This window comes from Ictalurus punctatus, chromosome 11, assembly GCF_001660625.3.
Source record: "Ictalurus punctatus breed USDA103 chromosome 11, Coco_2.0, whole genome shotgun sequence".
Classification (NCBI taxonomy): domain Eukaryota; kingdom Metazoa; phylum Chordata; class Actinopteri; order Siluriformes; family Ictaluridae; genus Ictalurus; species Ictalurus punctatus.
The window spans coordinates 14,676,813-14,693,466 of NC_030426.2; the positions used below are offsets into that span (position 1 = coordinate 14,676,813).

The 16,654-nt window shown below is 40.3% G+C and overlaps 1 protein-coding gene across 1 annotated transcript in view; it reads right to left on the minus strand.

Annotated features, from left to right (window-relative positions):
- The window catches only part of crocc2 (ciliary rootlet coiled-coil, rootletin family member 2), a 65,226-nt gene that overhangs the window by 15,013 nt on the left and 33,559 nt on the right, over positions 1–16,654 (minus strand). The window contains exons 16-30 of the mRNA XM_017480349.3: positions 14,296–14,442; positions 13,935–14,165; positions 12,712–12,905; positions 11,387–11,514; positions 10,898–11,067; positions 9,150–9,329; positions 8,861–8,995; positions 8,638–8,781; positions 6,568–6,806; positions 4,284–4,443; positions 2,699–2,866; positions 2,214–2,598; positions 1,717–1,844; positions 1,091–1,211; positions 791–954 (exon numbers count right to left, since the gene is read on the minus strand). Coding sequence (XP_017335838.1) covers positions 791–954; positions 1,091–1,211; positions 1,717–1,844; positions 2,214–2,598; positions 2,699–2,866; positions 4,284–4,443; positions 6,568–6,806; positions 8,638–8,781; positions 8,861–8,995; positions 9,150–9,329; positions 10,898–11,067; positions 11,387–11,514; positions 12,712–12,905; positions 13,935–14,165; positions 14,296–14,442 — 2,694 coding nt within the window. The remainder of the gene's footprint in view (positions 1–790; positions 955–1,090; positions 1,212–1,716; positions 1,845–2,213; positions 2,599–2,698; positions 2,867–4,283; positions 4,444–6,567; positions 6,807–8,637; positions 8,782–8,860; positions 8,996–9,149; positions 9,330–10,897; positions 11,068–11,386; positions 11,515–12,711; positions 12,906–13,934; positions 14,166–14,295; positions 14,443–16,654) is intronic.

Consider the following 16,654-nt stretch of genomic DNA (forward strand, 5'->3'; position numbering starts at 1 on the left):
ATTCTGAAGACCAGTGGGCAGTTGAACTGCTCAGGACAAACAAGGGAGCAATGAACAACTATCACAAAACATATAAACAGTCACTGATCATCCAAGTAACACACAGTATTAAGATTCAAGCTTATGTAAACTTTTGAACTGGTTCATTTGTGTAAATTCAGTTATTATTGTGTCTATCTAAACATTTGTTATGTGAAATAGCTTATTCAGGACAGTACTAAATAAAAAAACTAAATGCAATTTTTATGATCCCTCTTATTTAAAAAATATTATTATTATTATTATTCAATTATTATTAATATTTTGCAGATTCTGCAAGGTGTATGTAAACTTAAGACCTCAACTGTATCAATCTTATTCAAACAGCATAGTGATAAAGGTAGGTATGGTTAAATTATATTGGTGCAGAACGTGGACTACAAAGCATTTGAGGGAATGCTTAATACGTTGATATGCAACATACAGTAGCACATTGACATTAATTGTATAGAAGGTGCTGCGATTAAGTTGCATGAGACCGGGTTGACTTTTGTCTGTGCTTACATATAATACATGAATGGAAAAGGCAGACATTTGTAAAATGGCTAAAAAGCTTTACCTTATGCTTAGCTGAAGTGAAAGGCAAATGTGTTGATAAAGAGAAGATGAATCAAGTGATAAAGTGGTAGAAATATATTCTTGGATTAAATTATAATACAGCAAGTGTGTATTCCAGGCTGTCCATTTGATAATAGCATCTTGATGATTCTCTTCAGAATATTCAGAATGTGTTTGAATGATCGAGTGACACCTGTAGAGCTTTGGTTCCTGCCTCGGCTGATTGCAGGCTACACTTCAGCCTGGACAGCTCCTCTCCCATGATCCTCCTCTCTCTGTTTCCACACTGCACTGCATCCTCTTGTATTGTAAGTGAGGCCTGAGCCATCTCTAAACGCTCTGCCAAATCATGTTTCCCTACGCACACACACACACACACACACACACACACACACACACACACACACACACACACACACAAACACACACACAGAGCAACAGTTACAAGGACGACAGTTACATATTCTGTGGCATTGTAAGACAGGCATCATACCCTGCTCCTGCTCTTTTAGTGTACGTTTCATCTGCAGGACTCGTGCATTACTCTTCTCCTGATTAGCCTGTAGATCTTTCAGTTGCCTGCTCAGATTCAACACCTGAGACTGGGCCTCGTCCTACCAAAGACAGATATTTCAGCTTACATTCAATACAAACTAGGCATTTCGGTCCTATTTCAGTACAAAGAATGCATTATTAGCTGCATAAAGTATAAATGAGGGTAAGAAAGGGAAGTCCTGTTTTAATACATAGGAACATTTTTCTCTGTATTCAGTATAAAGCAGATATTTAAGTCTAATTCAAGTAAAAAAGAGACAATTTGTGTCCACATAAATTAAGTAGGAAACACACCTTGTCTCCTCTAAATGGATTAATAAATAAAATGCAGTTTTTAAAGGGTCTCATTCATTTGGCTGCTCGTCAGTATACCTGGGCTCCCAGTGACCTATGCGTGGGAAACACTGCTTACAGTGTCCTGAGGTATTTTATGGTTATATTAAAGTGTCATGTGTGTGTATGTGTATGTGTGTCTATGTGTACATGTACGTTTGTGTGTGTTTGTGTGTGTGTGTGTGTGTGTGTGTGTGTGTGTGTGTGTGTGTGTGTGTGTGTGTGTCCTACCCGCTCTCTCTGGGTGTCTCTGAGCTCCTGCTGGAAGTTGCGCAGTACCACTTGCACAGAGTCCAGATCCAGCTCTCCATCTTCTCCAACAGATCGAGTTGGAGAAGAGCTAGATACATGATCAGCTCCTAAACACAAACATGAATGTGAACATACCGATAACATAATCTTACACACACATACATGCATGCACATACAAAGCTTTAAAAATATTTATAGCTATTTACATTTTCTTATAACTTATTAAAAAAAACACCATCATTTGGCTTTCACAATTTTGTTTTACGTGATACAAACAGATAATGTGGCATTACTGCTCTTTGTAAGTATAAAATTAAATGCTCAATCATATAATTTAATAAATGTAAATGAAACTCAAATGAAAGTGTTTAACACTTGTTTGCATATTTTATTTATTTATTTATTTATTTTGCACAGTGTATTTGTATGTTTGTTTTTTCTATTTTGAATTGAACTTGTGTTGAATTGTGATGGACCTTTAAAAGGAGAGTGAGCTCTCCATGGTGACGGGTTCCTCCCTCTTGGTCTAGGGGTGGGGGACCTCGCCCCGCGTCCAATGCCCAGAGTGCGTCTAAGGGCAGATGTCAGACCGCTCAGCTTGCGCTCCAGATCGGTGCGGACAGCATCAGTCTTTGCCAGCTGCTCCTCCAGACCCTGAACTCGTCCCTGTGCTAGACTCAACTCCACATTCAGCTCCCTAAGCTGCACCTGCTCCTCCTGTAGAGCCGCCTCTAGAGAGGTGATCTTTTCCTGCTGACACTGCTGGCTTTGCTGAATGCTGACTTCACGCTGATGCTGGGCATCCCGCTCGATACGCTGTCCCTCCTCCAGCTCAGACACACGCCGCTGTAGGCCTGCCATCTGCCATGATGACACATGTACACATATACATATAACGTGTGCATTTTCTAGTTTTACTAATTAGATGTGTAGAGTGTGTTTGTGTTAATGCCAGTCCCACCTCCTTCAGTGCTGCCTCTCTTCCTGCATCACTCTCCAAGACTCTCTGTTTAAGGGTAAAGTTGTCTCTCCTGCTCTCCTCCTCTTTCTGCTCCTCCTGAGCTAGACGAGCCTGAACTTCACTCAGCTCCTGACGCCGCTGGGTACACTCTGCCTCTAGAGTCTTTACCTGTGCGCGAGCACACACACACACACACACACACACACACACACACACACACACACACACACACACACACATACACATACACCTAAAGGTAAGCAGGCTCCTACTGGGTCAGATCAGATCTATTGCTACAAATTCATTGACTTCTCACTGGCTAGTGGCTTTCCATTAGATTTTGGCTAATGCGTGGCTGTGGGGATTTGTGATATTCAGCCAAAAGCGCATTAGTGAGGTCAGGCACTGATGTCGGATGAGGAGACCTGGGGTGCAGTCGGCGTTCCAGTTCATCCCAAAGGTATTCAGAACAGCTTCAACTCTGGGAAGTTGCTGGTTTTCCTCACATGAACTGCTTGCTTCAGGTCTTTCAACACATTTCTATTGGATGAAGGTTAGGACTTTGACTTGGCCATTCCAAAACATTAACTTTATTCTTCTTTTAAATATTCTTTGGTAGAATGACTTGTGTGCTTATGGTCGTTGTCTTGCTGACCCACTTTCTCTTGAGATTCAGTTCACGGACAGATGACCTGACATTTTCCTTTAGAATTTGCTGGTATACTTCAGAATTCATTGTCCCGTTAAGGACAGCAAGCCGTCCTGGCCCAGATGCAGCAAAACAGGCTGATACTACCACGAGCATGTTTCACAGATCGGATAAGGTTCTTATGCTGGAAAGCAGTGTTTTCCTTTCTCCAAACATAACACTTCTCATTTAAACTAAAAATTCTATTTTGTCCTCATCTATCAATAAAACTATCTTCCAATAGCCTTTTGGCTTGTCCACCTGATCTTTAGCAATGTTCTTTTTGGAGAGCAGTGGCTTTCACCTTGCAACCCTGCCATGCACACCACTGTTGTTTAGGGTTCTTCTGATGGTGGACTCATGGAAATTAATGTTAGCCAATGTTACCCTGGGTTTCTTTGTGACCTCGTGGACTATTACATGTCTTGCTCTTGGAGTGAGCTTTGTTGGTCTCCACTCCTGGGGAGGGTAACAATGGTGTTAAATTTCCTTCATTTGTACACAATCTGTCTGACTGTGGATTGGTGGTGTCCAAACTCTTCAGAGATGGTTTTGTAACCTTTTCCAGCCTGATTTCTGAAGTCCTCAGAAATCTCCTTTGTTCATGCCATGATACACTTCCACAAACATGTGTTGTGAAGATCAGACTTTGATAGATCCCTGTTCTTTAAATAAAATAGGGTGCTCACTTACACTTGATTGTCATCCCATTGATTGGAAACTGACTCTAATTTCACCTTCAAATTAAATGCTAATCCTAGAGGTTCATCTCTGATGATGTTTTAGGTCATATTTATGCAGATATATAGATATTTATAAACTTTCAAGCATCACTGTAGGTGTGATGTTCAGGTATCCACAAAGTTCTGGCCATGTAGTGTAAGCAAATGCAATGACCTTCCTGCGTAGTTCTTGCAGTTCTCGGCGGGCCTGCAAGTGCGATTTCTCCAGATCACGTAAGCTGGACCTCAGTTTCAGTGCCTCCTGCTGAAGGGAGGACTTACACTCCTCTAGGACCACCAGTCTCTGCTCCCTCTCCTCCAGAGATCTCTTCAGACTGAGGGAGACAGAGATTAACATCATCACAACTAGGATACAATCAGCCTTAATATAAGTGCAACATATTAGACTGCAATATGTACAATTTGTTTCTTGATGTTTGAGTCATTTCCTTCTTTTCATTCACATATTATCTTATTAGTCTCAACAACATCTTACTGTAGATGACAGCAAAAAGAAAAAAGTGCTTGTCTTTAAAAGCAATAATCTACACACAACTGAAAAATTCCAGTCCTGTATGCAGGTAAATTTAGTCATCTGAGCCCACCACCCAGAAATTCAAGTCTCCACATGTAAATAATGACAGATTTTTTTACTCAGTCTCAGAGTTACATCCCCATCTCTGAATACCGCCCTTAGTTTAGCTGCATTATTGTCATATATTTGTAAATGAACTCCTAATATGCATAAGACTTCAGTCTCTGTTGCATGCCTCTGCATTCAGGCTAAGTAATTTAAATCCCAACATGAACCAAGAACCTTTTGTTGGCCAAAACTGTGACAAACATCAATCAGAAAACCAGAGCAGTAGTAGAAATAAGAAGCTAAGACCTCCAGTCAGATCTAAATGTCTCTATTAATGTCAACTCAGGGCTACTGAACTATTAATGTTTATGTGGGTCAGGTTGAGGTTGAGTTCTGAGGCTGCACTCAAAGCATATCATTTGCAACCGCTTGACGGTGGTTAATGATTAAGGATGACGTTTGATAATTATCTTCCCACTGGTCTGAGAAAACGTTAACCTTCTGAACATCTGAGTGAACTTGAAATATTCTGGACAGCGAATTTGGACGCTAGTAAAACTCTCTTACATCAGACAACCAAAAACACTGTGATTCATGGAAAGATTCTAATTTGTTTTGAATGTATACAGTAACAGGATGTCTGATGTAGTCCTGTTTCTCCACAAACTTATTGTCTATTATTGCATATTGTCTAGATAAAATAATAACCCACCCTACAAATGTTTATATGTTGTAACAGCACAGATTGGTATTTACAGTTGAGGCCAAAGGTTTACGTACATTTAATACAGATGAGACCAAATGTTTAAACTCCACTCATTTTGTGTTACCATGCATTTACTGTGTTAAAACAATTAGGGTATCTACTGTATTTCCACAAAAGGCCGTTTCAAAGTAATCACTAAGAGACAGGCTTATTCCAGCTTTTATTTACTATATCATATTTTCAGTGGGTGAAAAGTTAATATACACTTTGTTAGTATTTGTTGGCATTGCCATTTAACTGCTTAACTTGATTCAAACACTTGGGGTTGCCTTCTACAAGCTTCTCACAGTATGTTACTAGAACATTTGCTCATTCCTCCTGACAGATCTGGAGAAACTTAGCCAGGTTTATGGGCCTCCTTGCCCCAACTCACAAATTTTCTATGTGATTCAGGTCAGGGCTTTGTGATGGCCAATTCAGCCATAGAACTTAATAAATAGATGATGTATTTAGGTGATGTGTGCCAAATGCTTTGTGGCAAATGAAAAAAAGGGACAATACCTGCTGTCAACCACATACACAATACCATAAAGATTAATTATATACGTTTCATACAAAGTAAATTCTGTACACTGCAGTCATTCCATTACAGTTAAACCAACTGGCACATTAGCCATATTAATCCCCTTCACACATGTACTGTAACTCATTTATTTAATAAGAACTTCAATTATTAATACATCATCTCCATTACTGAATTTGTATTTTCTCTATGTCCCAAGCTTTGCAGGTTCTGTGGTTTAACCATTACACAGTAATTTTAAGTCACAATATGTGACTGACACAGTGTGCGCAGCCCCAGGCACAGTTAAATAAACTACAGCTTTAATAAATTAAACATTAATGTCAGACATACTATGAATGCATTTCTTGCATCCACATTAAATCATGTTTTGCGCTGCATCTCCTCATGTATGTACATTTGTATACTGTATATGTGAATAGAATAGATAGGATGAAAATAGACTTGCCTGGACTAAAGCTTTGTTTCTCAGTTTTTTTTAACAGACACAACCTTGGTGGTCTCAGTGCAAATGCCAGCTTATTGGTATGAGACCAATATAGGCTGATGTGAATGTAAGCATGTTTGCGCACTGGTGCGTGTTAAACCTGTTATTGTCACTCTCAGCTCTCTTGACAGCAGTCCGGAGTTCTTGATTCGAGGTGTGGATGGCCTCTCTCTCTCGGCTCTCATCTCCCAGAGCTCTCTTCAGCTCCAGGCTCTCTCTACGCTGGGCGTCTCTCTCCTGAACGCACTCACGGAGCTGCCGATGAGCCTCGATGAGCTCCCTCCTTCCGGCATCTCGGCTTTCCTCCACCTCAGCCAGTTCTCTCCGCAATCGCTCCACCTAAGGAGAAGAGAAGAGAAATGATATTTAAAGCAATATTGTATTGCTATAAAGTTGCTTATTCTCAAAATCATTTAAATCCATTATGTTCTCATCAGCAATTATCTGGTGCACATCTGACAATTATTGATGTTAGATTATATTATTGGTCATTGTAAAGGTGAAGATTCCTGACAGCTGTATTCCATACGTGGCATAGGAGATGGGTGTGTGAGGACGGCTCTTTTCCACTTTCCATGGTTTGAATGAAATGGAAACACAGTCTATTAGTAAAGTTCCACTGCTCTGTCCCATTCAGCTCTCAATGCATGTGAGCATCGCACTCCTCCAAGCAGGTCCACTACAATTCACAAAGCAATACGGGATAGAAAATCGCTTTAGAATGTGAGAAATAAACCAGAGGTATAGATGGGCTCTGTTCCACACTTGCATTAGACTCGTTCAGGTTGTGGCTCCTCATCCCTGAAATGCGTGACCTACATTCAGGTAATGGTTTGGCAGCTGCTCATTGCTTTATGGTGCAGATTTCTGTATCTCAGAAACCAAAGTTCAACCACAAAGAGAATATAAGAAATGCAAGAAAATGAGAGATAAAAGAGAGAAGGAGAGGGAGTGAGATGGAGGAATAGTGAAAGGAAAGACAACCATTCCAACCGCTGCCGATTTCAGCAGCATGATGGGAAACATCAGCCCTTTGTGAGCAAGAATGAGTGTACGTGTGTGTGTGTGTGTGTGTGTGTGTGTGTGTGTGTGTGTGTGTGTGTGTGTGTATGTGTGTGTGTGTGTGTGTGTGTGTGTGTGTGCGCGCGCGCGCGTGTGTGCATGTGTGTGTGTGTTTTGGGGAGGATTTGTGTTAACGGGGCCACACAAGAAGGTTTCTGCTCATAAATCCTAATGTGAGAAAAACAATGCCATACCATTCTGGCCCAGGGTGCCTGTGTTTAGTTCATTGATTTGGGAGGTGAATGGTGTAATGTTTAATGTGTAATGTGTGTGTGTGTGTGTGTGTGTGTGTGTGTGTGTGAGAGAGAGAGAGAGAGAGAGAAAGAGAGAGAGAGAGAGTACATTGGAGGGGAGGGAATAGCTTAAAGGGGTGAGGGTGAATATGGCTAGTACTTTGCGAGGAGAAAATAAACTTTCTGACACATGGGAATTTATGAAGACGGCTAAATCCATCGCTAAAGCAGGCTACGTCCCCTTTCTCTCCCCTCCTGACCACCACACACTCTCTCACTGCTGGCGGTTAGACAACATCTGACCAGGCAAGTCAGAGGAGGATCAGTAAAAATAATCAAATACAAGGAGAGAAAGGCATGGGGCCACCGGGGCCAAAAGAAAGATCACACACATACACACACTTGAAGGAACTAAAACAGAAAAAAATCACCCTAGTTTATGGCTGTAACCAGAGTTAACAAGCTTGCCACAGCCACTGATCTGAAATCTCTTTCTTCTGTGGTCAGAAAGATTTTAACTTTAGACTAATAAGACATATTGCCATGCTGACTCACATACACATAAATGCTGTTTACCAAACCAACCAGTGGCATTCTAGGCATATTTAACAGCAGCCAATATCAACAGCGTGCAGTGGTAAACGCTTCCTCACAGTACTGGTTCTAATTGGTCTAAACTGGACTCCCACAGGCCTCTTGCTGCCTTCTGGGCCTGTTCCCCCATCCAATGCAAATAAATTGGCCTCCCAAGACGCAAACTATTTGCTTTCCAGGCCAACGCAAGCTCCCCCCCCCCCCCCCCCCCCCCATGCTAAAGACAATACAATTGAATTAATGAAGTGATCTGCTGATTGATTCGGGACTGTCAGTCTCACCTCCTGCTGAGCCTCGTGCTTGTGCAGAGACACTTCTCTGATCTGCTCATTCAGTCTCTTCTCCGAGATCTCTCGAGAGCTGAGAGACTCCTCAAAGCGCGAACGAAGCTGCTGTAGCTCGCTCTGCAGACCTGCCATTGTGTCCTACAGGGAAAACAGTATTTTTGGCATGTTAACCTACAGCCAAAATAAAATTGATGCCCTTTATTTGCTCTACATTTACCTTATCCTGTTCCTGTTTGCTTAGGAAGTCTCTGTGCATGCGTTCCACCTCCAACGTGCCAGCTTCCAGGTCCTGCTGCAATATGAGAATACGCTCAGCCAGAGCTGCTCTTTCTGCCTCTTTCTCAGATAGTGCCTGAGAAAATACAAAAACAGCAGCATGACTGTCTTGAATTTAAATAAAGGTAATTATAAGAAAGTCAAATCCAACTATATCCTACGTGGAACTAAATAATTCAGAAGTATCTGCTGACAGATATACACAAATAAACACACAAACTAACACACACCTGTTGTTTGTGGCACTCGGCCTGTAACAGGCTGTCTGTGCAGTGTTGCTGCAATTTGGCCAGCTGCTCATGCAGCTGCTGCAGTTCTCTGCGACTGCGCAGACGTAGTTCCTCACACTCCGCACGCAGCTGCTCCTCAGCCTGCTGCTTCTGTGCAGTCAAGGTCAGGCGTATACATTCCTGATGCAGGGCAGATACACAGGGTAAATATGCAGTTAGAATTAAGCTCAAACTCCAACTAAAGCCACCAACATGGTTATATAGCTTCACTGCTCCCTGGTTTAGAGTTGTACCTCATGTAATCCAATCTAAAAAGCTTCCAGATAAAAACTAGTGTTGAATATGTTGGTCATGTTGTGTAGTTATTGTGTAGTGCAGTCTTGCATTTCTCTGCCTCAGTTTCTTTGGTAGACATTATGATTTTGTATTGTTGATACACTGATAGTCATGCTCAGTACCTACAACACCCAGCAAGCTTTACATAAATAGTTAGAGAAGTGTGCAGCCAGCACTTCTCAGTAGGAGTTAAACCTGGTCATAAGCCAGTTTTCATTGACTACGTTTACATGCACATCAAATTCTGTTTAAGGTCTATATTCGGGTTGTTGCCATATTCCGAATATGATGTTTAGATGCATACAGGCATCAGAATATTCCTGTATACTTGGTTGTTGTAAGTATGCCTGAGCTGCCATTCCTAAATACCTAGCCTACAGGTAAGCATCTGTCAGCACCCACAATTCTTTGCAAACTGAGCAAGATCTCCTTTCAGTGGATTTTCTGAATAAGGTGTTTACATGCAAAAAAAATTCAGATTAAAACACGCATATTCCAGGGGAGGGAATCAGAATGTTGGGGAACAAAATATTGTCTTAATCTGAATCGGATTGCTGCATTTACATGACATGACATTACCTGAGTAATTAGAATATTGCCAAATTCCGATTAATATCTGAGTATTGATGTGGATATAAACATGTCAGCATTGGAAAAGTATTTTCTTTGTCCATTACTGGTAGCATGAATCGAGGTTGGGAATTTGGTGAGCAACTAGAAACTGTGCTTAGGAACACAACCTTTGTTGTTAAACAGAATATACTGTATTTTCATGTGAATACACACACATCTAAAAACTTTTTTTTCTTGGGACTATGGGACATTGAAACAGAATTATGGTATTCCACCAAAGTTTCTGTCTATACCTCACAGAATACAGACTGTAAGCAAGTGTACTTTGTCTTTACAGTACACTTGCTTACAGTCTGTACAGTGTGTGAATATGTGTGCGATTGTGCCCTGCGATGGGCACAATCGCACACATATTCACACACTACAGACAATGTGGTAATGCCAATCACCCTACAGCATATGTCTTTGGACTGGGGGAGGAAACCAGAGTACCCTAAGAAAACCCCAGAGGAGAACATGTAATCTCCGTACACAGGACGGGGGGGGGATTCAAACCCCTAACCCCGGAGGTACTAAATGAAATATCCTCTCTCAGTTGTCTGTACAAAGAAAACACTTATTATAAATATGCTATCACTGGGATATAGCATTGCACATGATAGAAAGGTACAGCACAGTTTTGAGTTTTGTAAAATGTGACCAAGCACAGTATTAAAGACAGTGATTTAGTGTTTTCTGTGTCCAAGTACAGTAATATTAATGGATTATGAGAGCAAAAGTAGGTAGCACTATCCAGTAGCATTATGGGTCTTATTTTAATGTATATATATAAGTGGAACCTTGTCCTTGCGCTCAGCTTCCAGTTGTTCCTGATGAGTGTGTTGAGAAATGGCAAGGCTTCGCTGGGCATTTCTCTCAGCCTGCGCTAGTTTCAACTCCAGAGCCTGTCTCTCCTGAAGAGCCTGGGATACCTGCTGCTCCAGTTCACTTTGGACACGAGAGACCTCACCTGTGCACAAGTTAGGCAATGTCACTCAGTAGAAATGTACTACAGTGTATTTCGCTCAGTTCCCGCTCAGTGGGAACATATGAAATCATAATGCTCACTTAAATTATCTTTATGCAGTACATAGTGACAGTGCTGATGTGTAAATAGTGTATAATGTGGACTCTCTCTGTGAGGGGACTGTGGTGAACTCCAGAGAAGAGAGTGGCTGGCCCAGCTGTTTCTGAGCTCCGGCAAATGAAATATATCTCTGGAATATCTGAAATATGGGCCCCCAGTGGGCTCTTTTTTGGGGGCCAGAGGCTCCCAGAGAGATACTCACGTGTCAGTGCCTCATTAGCCTGCTGGAGACTGCTTCTCTCCCCTTCGAACCGAGTCTGATCAGTCTCCAGAGACGAGATCAGCTCCTGTCCATCAAACAGAGCTGACTCTAGAGACTCTCTCTCAGCTCTGAGAGAGAGAGAGAGAGAGAGAGAGAGAGACGAATGATGCTTCAAACTGAGAAAACTTGGTCACTCTTAAGGATGTGGTCATAGTGCTACACGACACTATTAAAAACTTTCATGCCAACTGACAAAGTTACATTCATAAAGACTGCAATAGAAGAACTGAGTCAAGTAACAAAAACATGCTGATATAAAATTGTGTTATGACACAGTTCAAAGGTCAAGACAAATGACTTTGCAACGTAATGCATTTCTGATATTTCAGAGTAACGTAATGGTGATGATGAAGTGGATGTGAAACATTAAAATCAAAACTTGCTTTAATTTAGGGCCATCGATTTTACATAACTCTGCCATCATGGTGTTTTTATATATATATATATATATATATATATATATATATATATATATATATATATATATATATATATATATATATAAAACACATATTATTATGCATGCATGAGTATTATTCATAAAAACTGTGATTTACATGGCAAGCTATGCTATATTATAAATGCTCTGCACTTATATAGCGCTTTTAGGTGCTAGCCTGCCACCTGAGCCACAGCCAACCATGTTATATCATCACAAAAGTAACTGAGCTACATAGTCTGTTATGAAAATGCAGAAATTGTCATAAAAGAACCTTATTTTACTAAAATAAGATTAACGCAGGTGAAGGAATAGGCCTTCATTAATGCTCATCAGTTTATATGTGTTGTCAAAAATGGCTTATGTAGGTGCTATGATCATCACCTAATAAAGGTGTTACCAACAATTTTGTGTCTTTTCCTCTGATTCACATTTGCTATTTGCAGACTTCAAGTTTTCTGAAACAATCTTTTTATGATCCTTGAATATGTCAAATCCATCACTGCTTTGCTGTCACAGTCCCTAGCATCACTGAGAAAGCGATGGACAGTGGGGTAATCGTTCAAACAGTAGAAGGCACGTCTGACCTCACCTCAGAGTTTGACTGATGAGGCTTACAGTCATTAGGAAGAGTTTAATGACTGAAAAGGTCCTATTGATTACTGCCCAAAACCTCACTAAAACACATAGGTGCTTAACATCGCCTGCCAGTCTCAGAATCCAACATAAATACCAAAACTTAGTTCACATTCACTTATGAAAACCCACACAAACTAATACACAAACATACACACACACACATGAGCATGGTCATGCACTCACTCACCGAAGAGCAGCCAGCTCTTGGGTGAGCGTCTTGGCTTTTCGCTGTTCTGTGGTGAGCTGGACAGTCAGCGTAGCCTTGTCCTTTGCCAGCTCCTCTCTCTCTCTACCCGTCTTCTTCAATAAGGCAGTCTGGAGTTCAGCTTCTTTTCGACACACACTCAGCTGCTCCAATGCTGCCTGCTTCTGCTTACTGACCTGAACACACACACACACACACACACACACACACACACACACACACACACACACACACACACACCACAAATGTTCATATTTAATTAAATATAGGAACACGGAAATGCTTCCGCCGTCAAGTTGAAATTGATTTAGTTATTAATAATTAATACAAACCCAGGTCACTATATTTTTAAATGAGACTGACTACATGTCCTTCACTAGCAGGTAAAATATTCACTGCGATGTGATCGTTAATCAAGTCACCACTGGAAGCCTTGGAATTTGTCAACGTGTCAATCAGTGTGGGCTGCTGGACTCGAGCTGTGAATGAGCACAGGAACTAGGCCAAACTGTTTACAGCATGCAGCCAAACAGCAGGTTGTCCAAATATTTCCCTGAAACATGAGACTTTTCCCCACTGAGCGTGTAGTGAACCATTTGATATCAAGCAAGAGGAACCTTTATATAATGTGCCAAATTATCCACTTGAAATGTACAGCATTTAAGTGAAATGGCTGAAGAAAATTTTAACAGCTTAAACTGTGGCTTAAAACTGGGGAAAAAAAAAAAAAAAAGTGGCTAAAAACTTTGCTATATCAAAATGTTTCCAATTATTTAAAATGTCCCTGTGTCTCCCTCCCTTGATCTGGTCTTAATCATCAATTTAAGAAAACTTGCTTTAAATTCCTCACAGTCTTGCACATAACTTACTGTCTAGAGCCACAAGTTCAGGCTTTTAATTTACTGCTCTACTTACTAGTCTCCTCTCACTGAATATTACAAGTCTGTAATATCAATCTGTGCTCTCCTCCTCTTCTTCCTTCACACTTAAGAGCCCCAATGCTCCAATTCCTGAGAGCTTCATAAAACACACACTTGGGCCAAGATTCATATTGGGAGTGCTCAGAGCACAAGGTGTTAAGTAGCATGGCAGATGCGTCCAATATCTCCCCTCGGCTTTTTAAATATGACAACGAGACGCATCAGAGTGCAGCTGAGAGCTGTGAATCACTGCATACAACCAGGTGCAGGCGAAAGAAGGCCGACCTGGGCGAGCTGCTCCAGCGTTAAGGTCCTCTCCCTGTGCAGCACGCTCAGCTCTGCATCCAGACTTCCTCGGGCCTCTTGGAGGTGAATGTGTGTGGCCTCCAGAGCTCGTTTTTCAGCCATCATGTCCAGAAGCTCCTGCTGCACGCGTGCCAGTTCCTCCCTAGCTGCCGTCCGCTCGAGCTCCACCTCCCTTTTCCGTTCACTTAGCTCTGCCTTGTCAGTTTCAACCTTAGGGAAAACATCAGAGGTCAAAGGTTAATGCAGATGTACATATGGTTTTATATGAACTATGAATTATGGTTGATGTGTGTCAGAGTAAATGTCTATACTATGAACTGACTGTTTGTGGGTTTCATACCTGTAGCAGCACACGGTTCAGCTCAACCTTGTCTTTGGCCAGGCCTTCACTCAGGGCGCCCATCTTGGCTAAGGAGTCTCTAAGTGTTGCTGTTTCGCTCTGAAGTTTGGTAAGCGTCAACTCCTGCTCAGCATTCTGGGCCTCTGTCTATTTAGAAAAGACCCATTGTAAATTTAACTATATGGTTGCTGAGTAGACAAATTATGAAGGATCAGTTTTTATAGTTCATGTCTTCTTTCAGAAGAGCAGTAGCATTACACTACATCTGCTTTATCCTTTACATTTCTGAAACTAACTTCAAATACTGCTTAGTTACATACATGCACCTTTATTATTCATTGAATAATGATTCATAAAATTAGGTTTGCATCTCCTATTGTTAAATGCATAGAGAAATATATACAACATAGGACAATAGAGTCATTCCATCTCAAGTGGTCCAATAATTGCAAAATTGGTTGCTTGACCATTTTTAATTTTTCCAATTTCTTTTGAGTGATTACCTCTTTGCAACACCACAAAACAACACTACAGCTCTGTTTCTGACACTGTTCATTTGTGAAACACCCAACTGAACACTGTAATTAAATATTCTTATCAAATCTATTCACACATACCAACTGTACACCTGTAGTAACATGATAGGTCAGGCTGGTTCTTCAAATCTAGCCCATGAGGTCCACTGTCATGCAGAGTTCGCCTCCAATCTCAAACTCAAATATCAAAATTTCAGGCTCGTATCTGGTCCCCCACCAGAGATATTCAACCCGAAATTGAGGGGAATTTTTTTTTTTTAAATGGCACTTTCTTGTCCTCATAAAAAAATAAATAAGAGAAGTCTCAAACCTGAAATATTCTGCATGCACACTATACTTACCTAGGTACCCCATAAAAAATTAAGACAGAGACTCAAACCCTTCACATTATAAACTGACCCTAAATGTGGAACTGTGAGCAAACTTGAGCATTAGATTTGGACTTAAGTTCTAAGTCTAAGGAACATGAATGTGCAAAATGTTTATATATGTACCTGCAGTACATGCACCTTGTAATGTGCTCTAGAGATCAGTTTTAGTTACAAGAAGCTAGGACCATCCTGAGCTGAGATATTTAGGTTTCCATAAACAGCTGTATAACCAAAATTTATTGTGTGCCATGACACAAAGGCCATCATAATTAAACCAAGTAAAAATGGTTATTTTGCAATGACAGTACACAGAGGAAATCACTCAAAAATTTTAGGAAAATTAAAAACAGTCAGGCAACCTACATTGAGATGAGACCACTTGAGATGGACTGATCCAATAATATGTGAAATACAGTATATGATATGTTGTATGCTCAAGTTCTAAAAGTCAACATAAGCCATTATTGCCAATAAAACAGTAGTGACATTGCAGTCAATAGCAAATAGTGCAGTATAAGACATTAAAGCATTTACTTCTGTGTAAAACGACAGAGACTGTAAAATGATCAGAAACACAAATGCAATATAGAGTACGATATAATACTACAGGGATGTAGTAGATTGCTATGACACTACTAATAGTTATAATAATAAACAAATAATAGCCCTAAACAGATTTGGTTACTGTCTGTCTGGAGTTTCATATGCTGTCCCTGTGTCCATATGGTATTCTTTGGAGTTCTCCTGTTTCCTTCCAACTCCCAAAAACATGCCAGTAGGTGGACTGGCTATGCTATATTGCCCCTAGGTGTGAAGGAGTGTGAATATGTGTGTGCATTGTGTTCTAAGATGGCCTGGTGTCCATTCAGGGTATATTCCCATCTCACACTCAATGCTCTGGATCAACGCTGACCAGGATAAAGCAGTTACTGATGAATGAATCAATGAATGAATGATGTATAATATAATATATATCTAAAAATATATTTTAATTTGTCCAGAACACATTATTATTATTATTATTATTATTATTATTATTATTATTATTATTATTATTATTATTATTATTATTATTGTTGTTGTTGTTGTTGTTGTTGTTGTTTTGTTGTTGTTATTATTATTATTATTATTATTATTATTATTATTATTATTATTATTATTATGTGTTCTGGACAAATTCAAATATATTTTGTTATTTAACCAAATCTTTAGACTGTCAACACACTGTCAGGTTATGGCGATCAACCAGCCTATCAATTATTTCAAAGAGTTTATGGTTGTTGATGTTTATTATGCCACAGAACTGCTAAATACTCATTTTTGATTTTCTGTAACAGCACTGCTCTGATAGTATTGCCAGGCTGTAATTCAACTCACACATTTATATTAATGCATGTTATTGTTTCTATTTTTATATGGTGGGCGTACCACATGTTACTCAACACCAATCCT